The sequence below is a fragment of the Lycorma delicatula genome, chromosome 8 (assembly GCF_047948215.1).
Source record: "Lycorma delicatula isolate Av1 chromosome 8, ASM4794821v1, whole genome shotgun sequence".
NCBI classification, from domain to species: Eukaryota; Metazoa; Arthropoda; class Insecta; order Hemiptera; family Fulgoridae; genus Lycorma; species Lycorma delicatula.
This window is the reverse complement of record NC_134462.1, coordinates 111,947,349-111,967,997: the sequence shown is the minus strand read 5'-3', so window position 1 is coordinate 111,967,997 and position 20,649 is coordinate 111,947,349. Positions and strand designations below refer to the sequence as shown.

Here is a 20,649-nt window from a genome sequence, read left to right as displayed (position 1 = left end):
ACAGGAATATTAATTAGATTTGTTATGCTTGAATAATTTTTTTATAACATCAATACTTTATAGAAATAATAGATTGGATGAAAAAGAGTTGTCATATTCTATCAAAAATAAATTTTTTCCAACAAAGTTAATTTAATAAACTGGTAATCTGAAATAACCATTAATGTGTGTTATAACCTATTTCAAGGGAAATTAATAAAATTACAATTACTGGCTTATATCTGGTAGTCCTGGTAAAGTTTGTAATAAGTTTTACTTAATGTTATGCTATCAGAGATTATTACCAAATTAATAAGCGTTTAAAAGGTAAATAAATAAAATTATAAAAGAAAAATTATTAAGTTATTACCGAATGTATCTAAGTATCACACAACTCTAAATAGTAATGAAATTTTCTGTAACTTAGTTATGAACATTTTGCAAACTATAGTAATTAAATTTTTATTTGTTGTCACTAATTTTTAATGTATTCACTTTTATTTTTAGTGATACAAAAAATAAATTATTTAAGTTTCCGTAAACAAATAAAACAGTTATCTCTATTTATGTGTTGTTATACATAGATAAAAAATACAAATTCTTATCTCTGGCATATTTATTATTCATTAAAAGGATTGCTTTATTACAGTTCTAAATTTTAATATCACTGATATAACACAGAAACTCCCTAGTAAAACATAATTTTGCGAATTCGTTGTAAAAATTAGTTTCGTTAATCATTAATAACCATAAATGTTACACATTAATGATTATTAGTTTCGTTGTAAAATAAGTTTTACATTAATCTTGCTTTTCTTTATATTAGGAATCTGCAGTATTCATTCATTTAGTTCTTCACTCTGTTTACACAACAAACAGAATACTTACATCAGTACGTAAAAATTAACATTTTTTAAATTTTAAATGTGACCACAAATGTACAGATCATCATATTTATAGAATTATGGTACACTAAAATGTCAAAAAATATAAAATACCAATCTGAGGTAATTTTATTGACTGTTAGTAATACTGAGCCCCTATATATTGTAATAATTGGAAAAAAATTGTAGTCCTGGTGAAGGTCTTGAGTAGGTCACATCCTTTATTCAAAGGGAAAACTGTCTGTCTACAGGGCAGTGTTTCTAAACCGGTGGGGTGCGCTCCTCTAGGGGACATGCTAACACTAAGTGAGGGGCACGAGCATATCGAAAAGAAAATATTATTAAAAAAATTATTGATTTACTGAAAGGAAAGCAAAACAAAATAGATTCTGGCATAAAATACACATTTACACTGACATAATACACTTATAAAAAGAATTGTATCAGTACTGCACAATGTATTTAATATAATTAACTTATCAATACTAAATTAAAAATAAGTTTAATAATTATTAGGGCCTGTTTTGCAGAGCAAAGTTTTTTGAAGGAATGTCTAAGATTAGAAATAGACACTCTCAAGTTCTTTTTCTATAGTTAGCCGAGATCTATATTTTGTCTTTAAAGCAGCCACCACAGAAAATCCAGTTTCACAAAGATAGGAAGTTGAAAATGGTAATAGTATATGAAATCCTATTGTTTTCAGTGCAGAAAACTCATCATCCACTCCTGCCCAAAATTCAATGTGATTTATTACTGAATTGTCTTTTGATTTCACCACTTGCCATGAAGTCTATGAAGATTTCTTCTTCGGCGGTAGATAGCCCTTTGGGAATATTTTTAAATGGATCCCTAACCCACTCAACTTGCTACCAAGTTGTCTTCAGGAAGAAAATACTTTTTTTAAATTCTTTGCCAGTATGGCTAAATGATTTTCCACAGTTACAAAAACAACTTTCACATGTTGCTCTTCAGCCTTATAAGTTTTAACACATTCATCCACATTTGCAAACATTTATAGTTTTTTTTCTTTAAACTTCTGCTCCACAATTCCCATTTTCTACAAAAAGCATTAACTTTATCACTCATATCCAACATATATGTATTTGTTCTTTGGAGTTGAAGATTCAAGGTATTTAATTTCTCAAATATGTCAACCAAGCAGCTCAATTCCATCTCAAAACTTTTTGCCTTCTAGTCAGTTTTCCTCTTCTAGAAAAATGGCAATTTCATCTCTTAATTCATAAACTCATTGCAAGAATTTCCGATGTAATAACCATCTTGCCACGCAATAAAATAGTAACGCTTGTTACTATTGCAGTACACAATGTACTGCACTTGTGTCTTTACAAAATGCAGAAACGATTTTTGATTTTAGGGGTCTCATATTTATATAATTTACTACAGTTACTACCATCATCAGGATTCATTTCTCTGAAAACCAGAGCTTCTCTGTGGATCACGCAATGTGTCCAGACACACTGGAGATTTTTGTTTCACAAGTGCTTGTATACTTTGGAACTTCCAGACATTGAAGTTCGATGCATATTCTTAGTCCTGCTCACGCTCTATAAGAGTGGGGACCATAATCTGTAACTGTGTGTTGATCTTTGATTTCACATTTAATCCAGTTGTGGCAAAGAGTGACAGGAGAATACAGGTCTCCAGCTGCCTGTGGCTCACTGCAGGTAGTCATGCTTGTGGGCTTGTGCCCAATATCTGTGATAGAAGGAATACAGCGAGCATTTTGTTCATATACCATTAGGTCAGGGCATCTTTGAACATGACAGATGTTCTGCTCCATTGGCCATGATGTTTTGGCGGAACTTGATGGCTTGTCTTCCTATTTAGCCAACTCCAAATGTACTGGTGCAGCTACCAAGAAGAGATTATTGCCTCGACTCGAATTCTTCCAAACGGCTTTCACAGCTCTCGTCAAGGGCTTCGAAAATCTTGCCTCAAAGCCCTAAAGAAATTACCGTAGCACAGAAACCGACCCTGGCCCCGATACAACCATGTAGGTATGCTGAGGTGGTCAGAGGCAGACATGACACCAGCCAGTCCTCTAAGAAACCTGAGGTTGCAATTGTTAATAGGGCAGAGGGCTCAACTGTGTCCAGCAGTCAGCTGAAAAAAGACCTCCAGGATGTCTTGTCCCTCATTAGGGAGCAGAACACTGATTTGGATGAAGCCACCTTCCGATGGGACTGCAGGTTGGTCTGTAAAACGGATAGGAGTGATACCCAGAAATATCATGTAGTCTTTGAGGTAAGTTCTGGTCTCTTTCAAAAATTTACATCCGCAGGCAGACAATAGTCTGCCTAAATCAATAGATTTAGGGTCCTGCTGACTAAAAGAGTATGTGGATGTCCAAAGATGTTTCAAGTGCTGCAGATATAGTCACAGGGCTAAATTTTATAAGTTTGCCTTTGTGTGTGCCCATTGTGGCAAGGAGGGCGACAAACGTGACGATTGCTCACACAGGTCCGAGGCTCTGGCCTGTGCTAACTGTAAGAGGTTGTACAAGAATCATGAGCACCCAGTTGTTAGTAAGGAGTGTGGTTGTTATGTAAGGGCCGTTGCGCTGTACTTTAATTCCTTAGATGGTTAGGTTCAGTCAACTAAATGCCCAGGGAGCTTATGTAGTCCAGGTTGAGTTAGGTGAGATTGTAGAGAGACGGAGCCTTGATGTTGTACTTCTGCAGCACCCACATGTAATTAGGGGTGATCTGACAGGTTTTCACTGCTGGAAAAAGTTTTATGTAGAGCATACCTGTATGTCTGCTATTCTGTGCAGGAAGTCACTTGATAGTGTTCTTATATGGCAGGTTTCTGATGCGCATCATGTTGTGGTCAGACTTGCAGACAAAACCTTACAGTTGTTAGTTCATATTTTCAATACAGGGATCCCACTGAGGAACACCTAGCGAGATGGGGTAGGATCCTTTGTATTGTGGGCAATGGTCCAATACTTATTGATGCCAATGTTAATGCGAAGTCGCATTTCTGGCACAATTGGATCACTGATCATGCCAAAGGCCTAACTGACAGTTTCATCGCACAGCACAATTATGAGGTCTTTAATGTTGCAAACCAGCTGGCGACTTACGTCGGTACGGTTAACGAACGACGGGCTTTTCCAGGTACCCACCGGGTTGGTCTAGTGATGAACGTGTCTTCCCAAATCAGCTGATTTGGAAGTCGAGAGTTCCAGCGTTCAAGTCCTAGTAAAGCCAGTTATTTTTACATGGACTTGAATACTAGATCGTGGATACCGGTGTTCTTTGATGGTTGGATTTCAATTAACCACAGATCTCAGGTATGGTCGAACTGAGAATGTACAAGACGACACTTCATTTACACTCGTACACATCATCCTCTGAAGTATTATCTAAACGGTAGTTACTGGAGGGTAAACAGGAAAAAGAAAGAAAGAAGTGGGGTTTTCCAGGTACAAATACTCACATCACCATTGGTAGGACATTCCTGGCAGGGTCCTTGACTGGTCTGTGGTCGACGACTTTTCTAGCCATCATCGATTGATACTATTCAATAGTGGATGAGCTGCTCGATGGCCATGAGGGACACTTTCCTGTTCACCGGGGGCGCTTCCTGCATAGGAAAGCGAACTGGCTGAAATTCTCCTCTTTGTTGGAGTCCAGACAGGAGATTTTTCTCGGGACCTTGACGGCCTGCAGAGCGAGGGCTAGGTACCTTCATAGCATTAGTTCTTCCAAGCGTAATTCCTGGCGCTCCTTCGTTCAGGAGCAAGAGAATAGAGACCCTTGGGGCGTTGTGTATAGAGCCCTTGGACATAAGCGCAGGAAAGATGTCCTCCTGTCAGCTTTGTCAACACGCGAGGGTGTGGTAATTGATAAGGACCGTGCCCTTAATATTTTGCTGAATGATTTGCTCCCGGATGACACTATGGAGGTGAGATTTCATATCACCAGCGTGTCAGGCGGGAAGACGTGATTTTCGAGACCGACATAAAATCTTCTGAGATTACTGAGGCGGAAATGCGCCAGGTGATCTGTAGCGTGGCACGGCACAAGGCCCCCGGATATGAATGTATCACGCTGGAACTCCTCGTTCGAGCGTGGTCTTTAGTCCTCTAACTAGAATGTATAATAGGTTGCTCTTCGCCGGCCACTATCCGGCGTGATGGAAGCGTGGAGACTTGGTGTTTTTGTTCCAAGGTGGCGACAAAGATCCTACTGTTAGTTCTTCTTACCGTCCAATAACACTCTTGCCCGTGATTGGCAAGGTTTTTGAGAAAGTTCTATATTTGCGTATTAATGTTACATTAGCCACTGATCATTTCCTAATGGACAACCAGTATAGTTTCCGACCGGGCAAGAGCACTGAGGATGCAAGATGATGGATGTAGCTTACTCCAGTTCATGTAAATATGTATTAGGGATTTTTCTTGACATATCCGGGGCATTTAACATCTTACGGTGGCGCTCTGCCCTGTTTCAGATGCAGAAGTGTAAGTGTACACGAAATGAACTAGAAGTGCTCTCAAGTTATTTCAGCCATCGGACCGTTTACCTGCGTGATGGCGGCTCGGAGGTTCGTAAGACCTTAACTAAAGGATACCCTCAGGACAGTGTTCTGAGTCCCCTTCTTTGGATCATAGAATTCGATTCGATGTTACGTTTAAGGTTGCCATGTGGTTGTCGTGTCCGCTTCAGCCCAGGGAAAACAACAATGATGTTACTTAAAGGCCGATTGGCTGCTTCCCAACGAATCCGGGTTCGAATGACTGGTCTCCCCATTCGGTACGTTACGACTCAAAAATACCTGGGTGTTATCCTTGATGAGAATTTTTGGTTAAGGAACATCTGTAAAAAGGCCGCTTTTTATGAAATCCGTAGTCATTCATCCCGATTGGGGGTTGAATTACCGTACCATGCATATCCTTTACAAAGGTGTCAGCGAAGCTATTATGCTGTATGCTGCGCCTCTCTGGGTTCACCGCATGGCTTTTAGTATTGCGCGGACATTTTGCTGCGGGTCCAGCGACTCCTCTTGCTGGCGGTTACAAAACAGTCTTGCGGGAGACAGTCTGTGTTATAATCGGAGTCAAACCAATAGATATCCTGGCTAATGACCGTAAGGAACGCTGCATTTCCAAGGAAAATAACCTATTGACATCATAACGAAAGCAGGAGATTGAAGACCGGGGCCTTGCGTCTTGGCAGGTCAGGTGGGACGATTCCCCCACAGGTCGCTACACGCATGGTATATTTCCTATTGTGTCTAATTTAGGTGCGATTAGTTGAGTCTCCACAATCGATATATCACACAGTTTCTCTCCAGGCATGCTACCTTTCGAACGAGTTTGGCTAGGTTTCGTTTGGTGGATTCTAGTCAATGCCTGGATTGCGGGATTGATGATATAGTGAACTACGTCCTCTATGCCTATCCCCGATACGAGGTCGAACGTTCACGAGCTGTTAGGGATCTTGAGAGAATACATTCCTTTCTGGATCTCCGTATTAACTGGATAATCCGCGAGGATGGTCTATAGTGGTTGGTTTTCTTCGCGCCCTTCCTGTGTGTAGGTCTGCAGAGGGAGTTTAATCTAGCTACTCGATCGTAATAGGATCCCGGGTGGCTAGAGTTCCGGCTTAGGCATTGGATTGGTTGGAGGTAGACGGATTGGCATCGTGCCACGGTTATATTGGTATTGTTTGTAATTCGATTTGGGGTTCCCGCTGGTGGGGGTGGCTGTGCTGCCGGGGTATGGTACCCTTGCGACCGGGAATGTGGCTTCCCTCCGCCGGTGGCGGTCCTGATCGTGACTTGGTAATGCCACGAGAGACACTATGATTGGACCGGGTGGTGGTGCGGGGTTTTCCCCGGCTCCTGCGCGGACCGGAATGAGGTTGCGTTCCCCTTGTTAGGTGACTTAAAATGGTCGACTTATTTGGGTGTAGGTCTGAATCTCTATGTTGCATAAAACACAATTTTGATTGGTATGAATTTAGCACTGATTTAACTTTAAACTCATTCGTCTTCTGAGGCATTCACAGTCAAGAACGGTGTTGTCAAATCTGCACTAGGCGCAGGGTTCGCGGTTTCGGGTAGTTAGTTTGAGAGAATCATGTTAGGTTGGATGTGAAGATGTTCGTTTGAGGCCTACGTGAAGGCGAAATTTGATATTTATTTACTAATGCAAATGTCTGCCAAGGCATTTACATTGGTGGCATCCCGACCCAGGCCTGACTGATGACTGTGTGATGTAATCAGTTAGAGGGTCTAAACACAACCTCTGCTAAAGCCCCTCAGGGCTTGGAATGGAAGGAATGGTGTGGCGACCGGTAACATCACAAGGTTGGTGTCTTCCCCCTACGGGGTTGGAATGGCAAAATAAACTCGTCACCACTGGTGTGAGACATTTTACATCTGGCTATTTTATGTGATACTTTTTAAGAGCCAAGTAAAGGTTTTTCATTCATAGATAAATTTTTTTAAAAATGATGTTTGCTTTTCATATGATTTTAATTTTAATTCAAAGAATTCTAGGTAGTTTGTTAACATACTCACTATGAAGCACTTCCAAATGTTGTTTAAGTTTATTAGGTTTCATGCTGTCTACTGCCAAAATTTTTGAACAAATGACACAGAGACCTTTCTTCTTCATTTATTTGTAATTCAGTACTGTAAACCCAAAATTTAAGTATTCTTGATTTTATTTTCAGAACCATGCTCATCTGTGCACTTGTTGACACTTCACTTCTAATGATGCTTGCATCCACTTAAAAATTTATCCATGATACTGTATAAATCTATGCTGGAAATATCTAATACTGTGAATTGCAATTAACACACAAATTACAACATACACATTCACAATAGTTTCGAGAACAATAGAAAGATCAATTCAACTGAGACTGGCTGGAATTGTATGAGGTGCAGCATTTATATACATTTGCACGATGTTCCAGAATATTTGAGACAAATCGGAACTTCTCTTGAAACTGTGAGAATGTCTGATATGGTGGAAGTAAGGCTGAGAGCAATAGAGAGGCATCGATTCTGGTTTTGTCAATGCAGCAGACCGATGTTGCCAAATATCAATAAATTTACTTATTCTTGATAATTTATAAGGTTTGTAATTAAGGTCATAGTGTAGCTTTAGTGTCAAAATACATTATTATTGTGTGAGGGGGAGAGGCATGATGAAAATTGGGTCACAAATACTGCAAGGTTGAGAAACGCTGGTTTATGGCCTTTACACTAGCCCCAATATAATTACATATATTTATGCTGGTAAATATGATTAATGTAAACAGGTTTTTAGTATGATAAAAATTCTCGTAAAGAAAACAGTAGTTCTTTATTCATAAAAAGTATAATATTGTATAAAACTAGAAAATACACTATTTTATTTAATATAACAACACAATATGTTTATCATGAAGAAAATATGTTTTAGTTTCCTTTTTTTAATAAATTGTCTATAGATTTAAAAAATCTTTAAATAATAGCTACCAATTTGATAAATTGAATTTTTTAAATACTTCATTTAGTATATATTCAAATATTTAGCAGTCAAACATTTATCTTTGAAATACCAGGTGTCTGAAAATAACTCCAAGGTTTCAAGAATGAATATAGTTTTTATTTTGCAGTAACCATTATTGTTTTATATGTAATAAAGCGACGACTACTATTTAGATTTAATTTACACATTCTACGTCAGATAGCGCCTGTGTAAGACTGTTGCACAGTGCATGCAGAAACAAATGGTGACTGTCATATAAAGAATTTATAGATGCATCAATAATAGAAAATCTCTTAAATAACAAAAGCATAAATAAGATGGTGTGAACAGTTTTTGGAAACTGGAAGCATTTTGAAAGGAACTCACCAGGTAGAGTGAATAGAGAAAAAATTCTACTGACTGAAAAAGTGTAAAACATTCAGTTGGTAGTGGTTAGTCATCAACTAAACATTCCTTAAAGCCCTGTTCATGATGTTTGCAAGTAATTGAAACTTTGTCCTAGTAAACTGCAGCTACTCCATGAAATTAAAACTAACAATAAGCCATAAAGAATTTAATTTGTAATGACTGTGTTGACTTATTTCTGCTGATGGAAACTACCTGCAGTGCAGTTTATAAGTTTTTTTGACAATTTCATATTCCTGGAGTAGTGAATTGCCAAAACTGTTGAGTATGGGGCTCAGAAAATCCAGATGAATCGATGAAATAAATCTGCAACTGTCTGGCATGGTATAATGCATAATTAAACTTTTGGGCCATTTTTTTTTTCTGTGAGTAAACTATTACAGACACAATGTACTTGAACATGTTAGAGAGCTTTGTGTAAAATATGGAGGGCCTAATTTTCCAACAGGATGGAGCCCCTCCACATAATTTAGAATTTGTGTAGACTGTGCTCAACAACAGATTCCCAGAAGGCTGGATAGGCAGAGAAGTTCCAATCACGTCAACAAGTTCTGATTTAACACCTATGGATTTCTTCTTTTGGGGGTACATAAAAGACTACATCATATACCAATCAAATTTCAGTCATTTCACCATCCCTGCACTACAGCAGTCATGGAAGTGATTCCTACAGACATGCTTGCAAGAGTGTGGAATGAGATGGATTATCAGTTTAATGTCTGCAAGTATGTAAACACTGCTTATAGTGAGTTACATTAAGAAGTAAAAAAACTTTAGATTAATAACTAAACTTTCATTACTAAACATACATTACTTTCATTAATAAAACATACATTTGTAATTTTAAATGTAATAAAGTAAATTTAATTAAAAACTGTGAGGTTTTCTTTTGAACACCCGATAGTTCCCTTTTGTACCAGTTTTATTTATTAATAATTAAACTCCTTTTTTTTAAATTATAATTTTGTAATGCTGTTTTGATCAAGGTTTTTTCATTGTTTCCCTTGATACTTCAGGGAAACTTTTTGAATCATTTCCTTTTTAATATCTATGAGTTCCTGAATTCAATCTCTATTCCTGATCTGATGTGTGTGAGTAGAATTTATAATTATATTATCTGTATTGTATTAGAATGTGTCTGAAATCCTAATTTCTTTTTTGGGATATCGGGTATCAACTTCTTTGTCTACTCCTTGCCCTCAGCCAAAAACTTTCCCATGCTGATCAAAAATAGCAACCAAGTCAAACAGATCATCCTGAAAACAGACTTACATAGAATATAAAGCACAAGATGACCAGGATGTATAGGGGGCCCTTGCCTGCAATTATCAAAAAATCCTTAAAATAAATTCATTATTTGCTTAGAAAACAAAAAAAGCATAAAAAAATCAGTCCTGACATTAAATGTATCAGATGCATTTATTACCTAGGTTTTCCCATACACCATCCTTTTTTATTTCAATTCTCCATCCCCCTGACAGCCCCACCTCTGAAGACAAGGTGTCAGACCTTGGAGATGGAAACTTCATCCATCTCTAATACCACTTTGGTGGTGGAGAAGGTCAGTATCGAATGACACCGGCCCAGATGGAGTGAAGTATAGTATTGCATCAAAATCTATACTGGGTGCCACTCCCTGCTGAAATGTTCACCCTCCCTTTTGAAGTTCTCTGTGCATTCAGACACTCTACAGCTACATGTTCAAAGTCTCTCTACCTACAATCAACATCTCATCATCCTTCTGACTTCCCTGATTTAGGAGCCTTCTCCATCTGAACTTCGACCTGCATCACATCAGACCTAAGACTTCTGCATCCTCGTCACACCTTCTTTCACCTTACGACTAGTCGGAGGAGTGTTTTTGACCTTTTCAAATATATCTTAATATTTTTGTGTACTATATTTACTGGTAGCTATATTTTGGTAGGTTTTATTGGTTCATTTGGATGAGAAGATTTAATTTTGTTACCTACGATTCTCTCAAGCATAACTGCAAAGTTTGAAAAACTGTTCTGCATTAATCTTTGGTGAAATGTGGTAGTGGTTACTTTTGCATAAGTCTATGTTGAGCTGTTTGGCTGCTGATGATGTTTCGGGAACAACAGTCGTAATTTGAACAGCTAATACTGATTTGACACAATTTGCATGTTAATGAATTAAAAAAGCTTTTTTTATAAAATTAACAATCTTTTTTTTATTTATTTAATTTATAAATTTATATGATTAGTTATATGTAATAATTATCCTAATTAAAATAAATAAATAAATATAAAAGTTTTCTTAGCAAAATTAATTTGTTGATTCTCACTGAGCTCAATGCTAAGTGAAGTAATTTATTTTTTCTCTTCTCCTTGATTATAGTGATTATTTGTAATCACATTGAATATTAAGTAGTAGAGCTATATTAAGTGTGAAATATTACTTTCATTTTATATATGTTTATTTCAGTACTGAACAAACATTAAGAACTTATTATTATTCTGATCTTCAATAAGTCCTTTAATATAAAGCAACATGTGTCACTTTCATCTCGGTGAATAAATGAAATTAATAATGCAGTCACTTTTATTAGAATGCTTCATCCACAACCATACAACATAGCTGTAAAAAAAAACATCTCATTATTTAGTTGACAAATTGAGTTATTTATTATGATCTCAGGTGAAAAAAATTGGGAGTTTCAGTGTAATTTATGCCAAGCATGTAAAAAACATTTCTTCAGGTAATCTCATGTGAGAAATTTTGTTGAAAGTTGCTAGGAGCAGAAAGAAAATATTCACTGTAATTGCTAGCTGTAGCTTTTGCAAATATTATAAGAATCTTTGCTTTTAATTATTAATGAGTAATTAATTTATTAACAAATAAATAGAATAATTATTTGATTTGATAATAGGCTGGTTTACATTTATTTAATAAAATAAAATCACTTTAGCGTATAAATCAATGCGATTAATATAAAAGAAACAAATTATCTTAATTTTCCTGTTTATAAACCGTTTAATTTGATGATTCAATATTTTATATTTTTAAATTATGAAGTATAATATTTTTCTAATACTTCTAATATTATTTTTATCTTAATTATTTTTAAGTTTCTGTTGATGAATTATAGATTCATGGAATTAACTATTGTCATTCTACAATGCATGCATTCTACATGTAGGTGTACCAATTTAATTACACTATTAAAATTGGAGTGCCGTACAATTTTTTTTTTTATTTCATTGTAATTCAAATTTTGAGTTTTACTTGTGTACCAGTGTATTAAAGAGTCACCAGAGTTTGTTTAGACATTGTTTTTTTCCTTGAAAAAGGCAAAGTAACATTTTCCCCCTCTTATTCGCTTTTGTTTTCTATATACTGATGTTCATTTTATGTATGTGATCATTGGAATTTCATATACAAGAAAAGCTATGAAGAACTTTAAATGGGGAACTTTTCCTAAATTTTTAAGTGTATTAAAAATACCTTATTAGCATGTTATAAATTACATTTTCCCAATGCAGCCAACATTTTTTTAAAATTGTGAACCTTAATTTTTGGGTAACATTTGTGTATACAACTCATAATTCTAAGATATTTTTATTTTTGTAGATTTTCCCCTATACAATTGTTCAGAAGCTAGAAACTACAGAGATCAGAGTAGTTTTAATTTTATTTTATTAATAAAAATAATAAATAAAAGCAATTAGAAAAATAAAATACTCATAACTTCAAATGTTAAAGGAAGAACCACTAAACGTTTTATGAATTGGATCATTTATTTAAGAAAAATTTCATACTGGAATGCTGGATATAATGTAAAAGTATGATATGTTACATTCTCAAACCTAAGACTAACAATTACAGTTTTATTTTTTTGAATATTTTATATTTAATATTATTATTACTATTTTAAAATTAATAATTTAAAAAATGGAGACTACTTGTTAAGTTACGGGAATGGAATGGAATGCAAAGTTGGCAGGAGTTTATTTCTCCCTACTTATCGCAGAACCTGGACAGAGTCCCTTGCTGCTGGATGATTCTATCGGGCGTGTTTTTTAAAAGGTTTATTTTTAATTGATGGGTCTAATTTTTCAAGTTTTCTTTATTATTATTTAGTATTTTAAGACAGATTTAATTGCATTCCAATCCGTTGTTGAACCAACGTTATCGAACCCATTTCATGGGCTGACCGCGGAAGGCTAGGCTTATAAAGCCTGTCCTCCCGACGTAATTCCCCTTCAGACCGTCCACTGAAGTCCTTTCGGTGCTAACGCTTAATAGGCTAGCAGGCATACGCCACAACGGGGCACTATTTTTAAGGAGGGAGCAATGCGACCCCTACTCCGGAGGAGTCGCAATTGCTGGTTTGTTTTATCTGACTTGTAAGTTTTTTTTTTTTTAAAAAGGAGGGGTTGTGTAGAAGCTTCTTCATCCACTTCTAGTATGGCTGCCTTCCAGGACGCATCTCTGCTGGGCTCTGTTCCGGACTCCAGTCTGTGATGTTGGGGTGTTAAGTTACAATAAAAAATTTTAAGTCAACAACTGAAAGACATCTCACAGTCGACAAATTGTGTCTTAATGTTGATACTGATGATCAATAAAATTCAGTAGTTAGTTTATTAACTACTGTTGGAGTTGTTCTGCTTTAAACAATCTGCTATGATGCAATAATGGCTGTCTCAAATTCAAAATGATTTTCTAATATTAATTAGTGAAATAAATAATAGAAACACAATGTGTAATTGCTTGAACTATGCACTAAATAAGCTGTTTATGGTTGTCAAAACATGATTATACTTTTATATGCAACCATAATAATGATACAATCTGTAGTTTATTTCACTACCCAGAAAGAGTGCTTGATAACTCATGATTAAATATGGAAACAATGAAGTTCTGAAAAATCCTATTACCATTTCTAACAGATTAAATATCCTAAAGAAGATTATTTAATGTAGACCATCCTGAGGTTTCCCTCCACAGTGAATACAGCTGGTTTGTAGTTCATTTGCATACTGCAATACCCCAGCAATTCTCATTATGGAGATAAGTATTTTCCATAAGGAAGCCTAAACCTGTTTTTAGATGACTAATTTAGTTGTTTTTTTATGAAAGGCAACTTGTTACAGCGTATATTGAACTGAATGAGGGAAAATTATTGATCATAAATCAGCAAATCCCACATAGTTAAGATACTTTCATCTGATAAATTATGGGCACTTGCTTGCAGGAGGAGCCTGGAAACACTACTTTCATTATTTGATTCATGTTTCATCTTTCTGTGGGTAAATAGGCCTTTTCACACTATCCACCCTTCTCCAATATCATTGATTTTTTTTCTTTCTCAATATGTTCTCAGGGTTTCAGCCAATGCCTACTGGTCCAAGAATTTGGGGATCTGTAGAGTTACTTGGTGTTTGATTGATTTGGTAGAGGTTGCTCTGTCTATAAAACTGTCCAGTGGTTTTCAATGACACTAACCTATATTTTGGGTAAGTTAGGGTTCCCAATATGTACACCAAAGAAGGTTATACTTACAAAATTCAAAGAAAAGAATAAAAAAGTGCAAAACAAAAAACTATCAATAACATTGTCCTTATAATATGATTAAAAAAAGATTACTTGTAAAATTTAAACTGTTCTGATTGGCTCACCTTTTGTCTAATAAATACTTCATTTATCTCTTATGAAGAATTGCAATAAGATATTAACTCCTCCTAATATTGGTATCACTAAATTTAATGCTAGTGACCAAACTGTTAGCTCTTCTCTTTTTTTCAGTGATGCTATTCGCAATAAACATGGAAGCGTAAACACATGGATAAACCCACTTATTGCTCCAGTAAATCTGTAAATAAATTGTTGTGAATATTACTTTTAGATGGATGATGATTTTCTCAAGTGAAGTATCATTAAAAGTGTTAATCTAGTTTTTTTTATGCTATTAATGTTTAATTATTGATAAACTTGCAATATGATGCAAATTACTGTGATCAACACCAAGTTGTAAGCATATGATTTATGTACAATTTATTAATTTTTTTTATTTAGTTGAAATTAATTTTTTTTTTAAATAAATTTAGAAAATAACATGAATGGATAAATAATTTATTTTTAATAACGTTTTAAATAAAATCAGTTCAGTAATTAATGGATAATGTAAAAAAATCTAGTTTTTTTTTTATTGAACACAGTGCATTAGAAATTATTGTAACTTTACTGGATTGGTTTTAATTACGATATTTTTACAATATTTAAAGCTACATTAAATATATACAGACTGGTTGTAAAGGAACTCCGAATTTTAAATTCTAATAACTTTTATATTTAGTGCTGAATTTTAGTACAAAATTATTTTGTTTGTTACAGTGTGTGAGGTGAATAGATGAAAAGTGTGACATAACAATGCTCTAAACCATATTAACAAACTCACCTAGTCTTCACTGCAAGTAGTACACATATTCAGTGATAATGGTTGAGTATTCACAAATGTTATGCTTTGTTGGATCTTAAGATCCAAAAGAAAAGAACCTTTGTCATTTAAAGCTGATGAGTATAGGCAGAAGTGGCCATCCCTTGACATCCAGATTAAAGGAAAATTTGTAAATGGTACGGAATAGCAATTTGGTTGGGTTTTCATGAGCTAAAAGAATAATCTGCACTGAGCCTTGACTTCCATGTCTTGTAAGATTTCTTGTAAAGTTGGATGAAGGAGGAGGTTCATGCCACCAAATCTTAAACTGGTATTTAAATGTTGGATAATTGGGTATGTTTTGACCAATATACATCTGCAGTTCATGATGAAATCAAACAGTCTTTCCTAAAAATTTATTGAGGTACGTGGAAAATGAAAATCCATGTTAATTTTTAATGTAGCTGGCAATTTTTCTCACATTTTAATATTAAAATATTTGTTTCACAAAAATCAATCAATAATTGTAACTTAAAAAAGAAAGTTACTTTACAATTATTCTGTACAATTTTTGAAACACCATCTCTATCATTTTATGTATATAACACAATGATTCAAGTAGTAGAATTATGAATATACTTCCACTCACTTATCTTCTTGTTCCATTAATTAGTAGGAACAGTACAGTAATGTAAAAATACTCAATAATTCATGACTTATATAGTTATTAGATAATACTAAATATTTGTCTTTTACTTTTGTTTTTAATTTTATGATGTATATTTGAAGTTTATCTGCAGCTATACATGTTATATAAAAGTATAAAGTATGTATATAAAATAACTTAATACTTTATTTAACATGTGTTTATTACTGATGTATATATTATGAAATTGTTTCAGTAATAAGTATAAGACAGTATATAAGGTAAAAAAAATTTTTTAATCTTACATATTTCAAGTATATATTAGTAAAATAGTAGGTAGTAGTCGATTATGGGTATCTGTTGCAAAGTAGAAAGAAATAAAAATGAAACTTCCCTTTAAGTTTTGTTCTTTTATATTAAAAATAACATTCATAATTTTCCAGACCTAATGACAAATCACAGGAACTTAAAATTTAATGATCATGTTACAGTAAGATACAATTGTACAGTGTGTTTGTATGTTATGTTGTCCGCCTTTAATTAAGGTTTAGTTGATTTACTGCAGAAACATGGTTATGGTATTTAAGAAAATCCACAGAGGGTAGCTAATTTAATCATTCCCAGTAATTAAAGGATTATGGTAGAACAATTTTACAAATATTGAATCTGAAAAGAAAATGTACAAATTATTTATCAACCATGTGTATAGAAAGATGATTGAGAATATTCAAAACCAGACTGATTTCCATTTAGAAAAAAAATTTCTCAAAAAAATTTCATAGGTGTTTGCGACTCAAACACCTATCACATTTATAATGAAAACATTATTGGCATTATAATACTATAAAATACAGTGAAATTAAACAAATCAAATTGTGTTGGGATCGCATTAAAGTACAGCAAATTAATCATGTTTAAACACCTTAATCTGACTACAAGAAAGAAAATATACCAATACATCTGGTTATGACCAATACATATTCTTCCTGCCCTGAGTTAAATCAAAGGCTGAACATTAAAAGAAATCAGATTTAAGAAAAAGGTTTTCAATTATTCAGTCTGGATGTCAGAACATCCAGATTAACACACCATTCTGACAGATAACAACGAAGCCAATATCGGTAAATTAAAAGATGAGATGGAAGGTATATTGATTTACAAGGCTGTAGGCTTACAGAGAAAATGTGTTTCACTCTACGGAATGCAGAACGCTTTAGTATTGCTAAAGTAGTGAATTTCTTACGGTTTTCTTCAATAAAACTGAAATCTAACAGAAGGAAAGAGAAAATATTAGACCATCAAATACATAAAAACTGAGAAGGGGTGGAAGCAATGTAGAAACATGAAATAGCAGAACTGCACCACAATAGTAATTAGCCAACTCACAAAATAGAGCTCAAAGGCATCAGTGACCTGTATCAGTAGAAATAATACCTTACTCCACGATGAACAATGAGTTTAGGTACATAATTACCATAACAGCTTGCTTTTCTAAATTTTAATCTGCAGTGTCATTAAAATGAAACACTTCCAATTAAGTGGTAGAAACCTTGACTACCTTATTGAAAAAGCACATGCACACATATGATGGAAAAGAGATAATTCCGAAATCAAGATTTTTACTAAAGAAACGTGGAATCAATCACTATTCCTCTTAATTATCTTTTGCTACTTAATTAATTTATTCTGACAAGAATAAATTAATATTAATATGCCTCTATAATGTAAAGATTTAATAGAAATCTGAAGAATTAAATCTATGTTGGAGTTGAGTAAATGCTGCAACTTCTGGATCGAAAACAAAGATATTGTATTCAGATTGTAGCCTTAAATAATATGGATATGTTGTTTCACGATTTCAAAGCTGTATACTCCCCAGCTAGCAACAACCTACTCATAGGGTTTAGACAAAAGTAGGGAGCTGAACAGAAGCAATTGTCAGATCGGTTTTAATTTTTTTATCACAAATATCGGTGGTCTTAAGCCTCTCAGCAGCATCAATGTACCAATACAACAGTAGTATTCAACATCACTAGACCGGCCTCCATGACGTGAGTGGTAGCGTCTCAGCCTTTCATCTGGAGGTCCTGGGTTCGAATCCCGGTCAGGCATGGCATTTTCACACACGCTACAAATCATTCATCTCATCCTCTGAAGCATACCTAACAGTGGTCCTAGACCAACAAAAAAAAATAATTCAACATCACTAACATACAGGATTAGCATTATCAATGAAACAGTGAATGCTAATGCGTAAGTGACGTCAACATTAATAACACAGTGGTTGAACGTTAACATTTTATATCAAAGTAAAAACAAGTAAAAGGGTTAAAGATGAAAAGCTAAAATTAGAAATGTCCAGACCGTAAGAATTGGTCAGAAGTAAACAACATCCAACCAATGTGAGGAATTTACCTGAGACATTGACTGTTTATGCCCCTGACCAAATCAGTAGAGGAAATCAAAGAATTGTTAAAAATGAAAATAGAATTGAGACCTCATTCTTTACTTCAAATTTGAAGTAGTAACCATAAGGACAATAGTATAATGTGTCTAGAGGCATTGGACAGTACGAATGAAGAAAGTGAACAGGGAGTGGAAAATGAAGAAAAAATTGAGCAGGATGTATGCAACACATTGCAAAGATATCAGATGATATATTTAGTGATGTTAACTCTAAAACAATTTCTTAATCATAGGAATATATAGGAATTGATCACGTGTACAGAATTAAGAACATCAACAGTCAAAGAAACCAGTTGCTTTATTCAAGTTCGTATACAAATCTATCACTAACAGTTTTCATTGCACACCTGGCCTATTTTGTTTGTTAATCTTCAAAAATAAAACAGACTCTTACAAGTCAGATATGAAAACGATTATTAGATCTTTGAATAAGACATTCCTTTGCCACCACTCTATATTGGCCTCTCAGTGATAGGAAATTACTTCCAAAATGAACAATAAATCCTTATGCTAAACATTTCGGGCTTTCTCTGTTCCATTCATCACTGCCAACTATAAATATTGGACTTACACCTTCCCAAGCAACTACCATACAGCCAGACACTAGTTTCAGGTTTACACAAGCAACCATCTAATTGGCTGCTTACTGTCTCAAGGAGTCGCGTGCCTAGTGACATTTTAGTAATGTCAATACTGCCGCCCAAAAAGATCTCACAGTAGTAGTATGTCATCAGTTCAGCCAACTAATCAACTATTGAAAACATCAACTATTATTTTCCAGACAGAGGAGATGGGACCATCCAGTAACCATTAAACTGATTCGTTTCCATATCCATAATATCTCAACAAAGGAAAACTGCTACTATTTCATTCCTGAAGTACAACATTCAGTAATTAAACTTCATACCTTTGTCTGGTAAGCTGTCCAAGTATTATACCACAACAGTTAGAATCACGTAATCCTATACACCTTCAGTTCCAAAGTCCTATGTCATGCTTAATAATGATAACACCAATGTTAATTATTAAAAAGTAATGCATCATTACCATTTGGTCTAGATAAAAGATCCTATAATCCAGGGGTAAAAAAATAGAGAGCACTTTGGTAGTATTAAGCCCAAACACCTAGCCAAAAATATACTTTTTATGGATAAACTATTTAACGAATCAAAAAAATGGAAACAAAAAGAGTCAAACTGGTACATAATTTTCCTTAAAATTTTTTGTTAAAGCTTAACTTGGGTGTGAGAATCTTAAAAAAATTATCCCAATCAAAGATTTAAAAATATGTAATGTTATTCAAATTTTATGTTCTTACTCATGCCTTATTAATTTTTTTATAAAATCCATCCTGAGTAAATTAATTCCAAAAAACTAGTTTCTATCAAGAAGCGGAAACCTCAAAAATGTGCTCGTCCCTCCTTCTTTACAAACATTTATTGAATTCTTCCCCTTCTTTATCTACCGCTGAGTCCAACAGATGCTAAATAGAATAAAGTATTTTTTATGCGATTTAACTAACCACAAAAAAATGTTTGTAAAATTAATATTCAAAGCCAATTAAAAGAAACTATACCATTAATTGGATTTGAATGTAAGTCCTGTAGCATCAAAGAACAACTGATCAGTGGTAATTCTAATCATTCATTTGATTAAGAGATTATCAGTTTAAAATATTAAGTCTACTCTTTTTGATGTACAATTTAACTTAGTCTAAAGAAGTTGACTTTACATTTCTTATATTAGTTTAATTATAAATTTAACTAATTACCTTATGACAGTTCCAATATGTGGAATAAATATTGCAAATAATATGCAGATCACAACAATTATAACATTAAAACACATAATACTTCTAATACTTGGATTTGAAGTACCCATTACTTCTAACAATATTTGTGATCGTAACATAAATGCTATCAAAGGATATACAGTTATCAGCTGGAAAAACAGGAACACCCTAGCAATAACAGTCATTGTGTCGGTTACTTTAAAATTATTTAACAGATTCTGAAACAAATAAAAATACAATAATTTTATTATATGACTTTTTTTACAGAAATAAATAAATTTTTTATTAAAAATCAATAAATAATTGTATCTTGTACAGAATTTTCATTTTAAGTAAGCCACCAATGGGATTTCATAAATAAGAAAACTTACTAAGACCTTTAAAGGGGAAACATTTTCTAAATTTCTGAATGACAGTGGGTGACCATACATCTAAACTTTAAAATCAAATCAGTTTTTCTCCACCTTAAGATTTTTATTTATGATCCTTCAAAATATTAACTGTAGAATCTCAATGCTATACAAGTTGAGACATCATAGAATTTTTTTGTCAGAATCGCAGAAT

The 20,649-nt window shown here is 34.2% G+C and overlaps 1 protein-coding gene across 1 annotated transcript in view; it reads right to left on the bottom strand.

Annotated features, from left to right (window-relative positions):
* Positions 1-8,340: 8,340 nt before the first annotated feature.
* LOC142329017 (sodium-coupled neutral amino acid transporter 9 homolog) overlaps positions 8,341-20,649 on the bottom strand; it is a 99,318-nt gene continuing 87,009 nt past the window's right edge. Inside the window, exons 11-13 of the mRNA XM_075373262.1 lie at positions 20,065-20,303; positions 14,424-14,617; positions 8,341-11,382 (exon numbers count right to left, since the gene is read on the bottom strand). Of these exons, the coding sequence (XP_075229377.1) occupies positions 14,443-14,617; positions 20,065-20,303 (414 nt within the window). The 3' untranslated portion in view covers positions 8,341-11,382; positions 14,424-14,442. The remainder of the gene's footprint in view (positions 11,383-14,423; positions 14,618-20,064; positions 20,304-20,649) is intronic.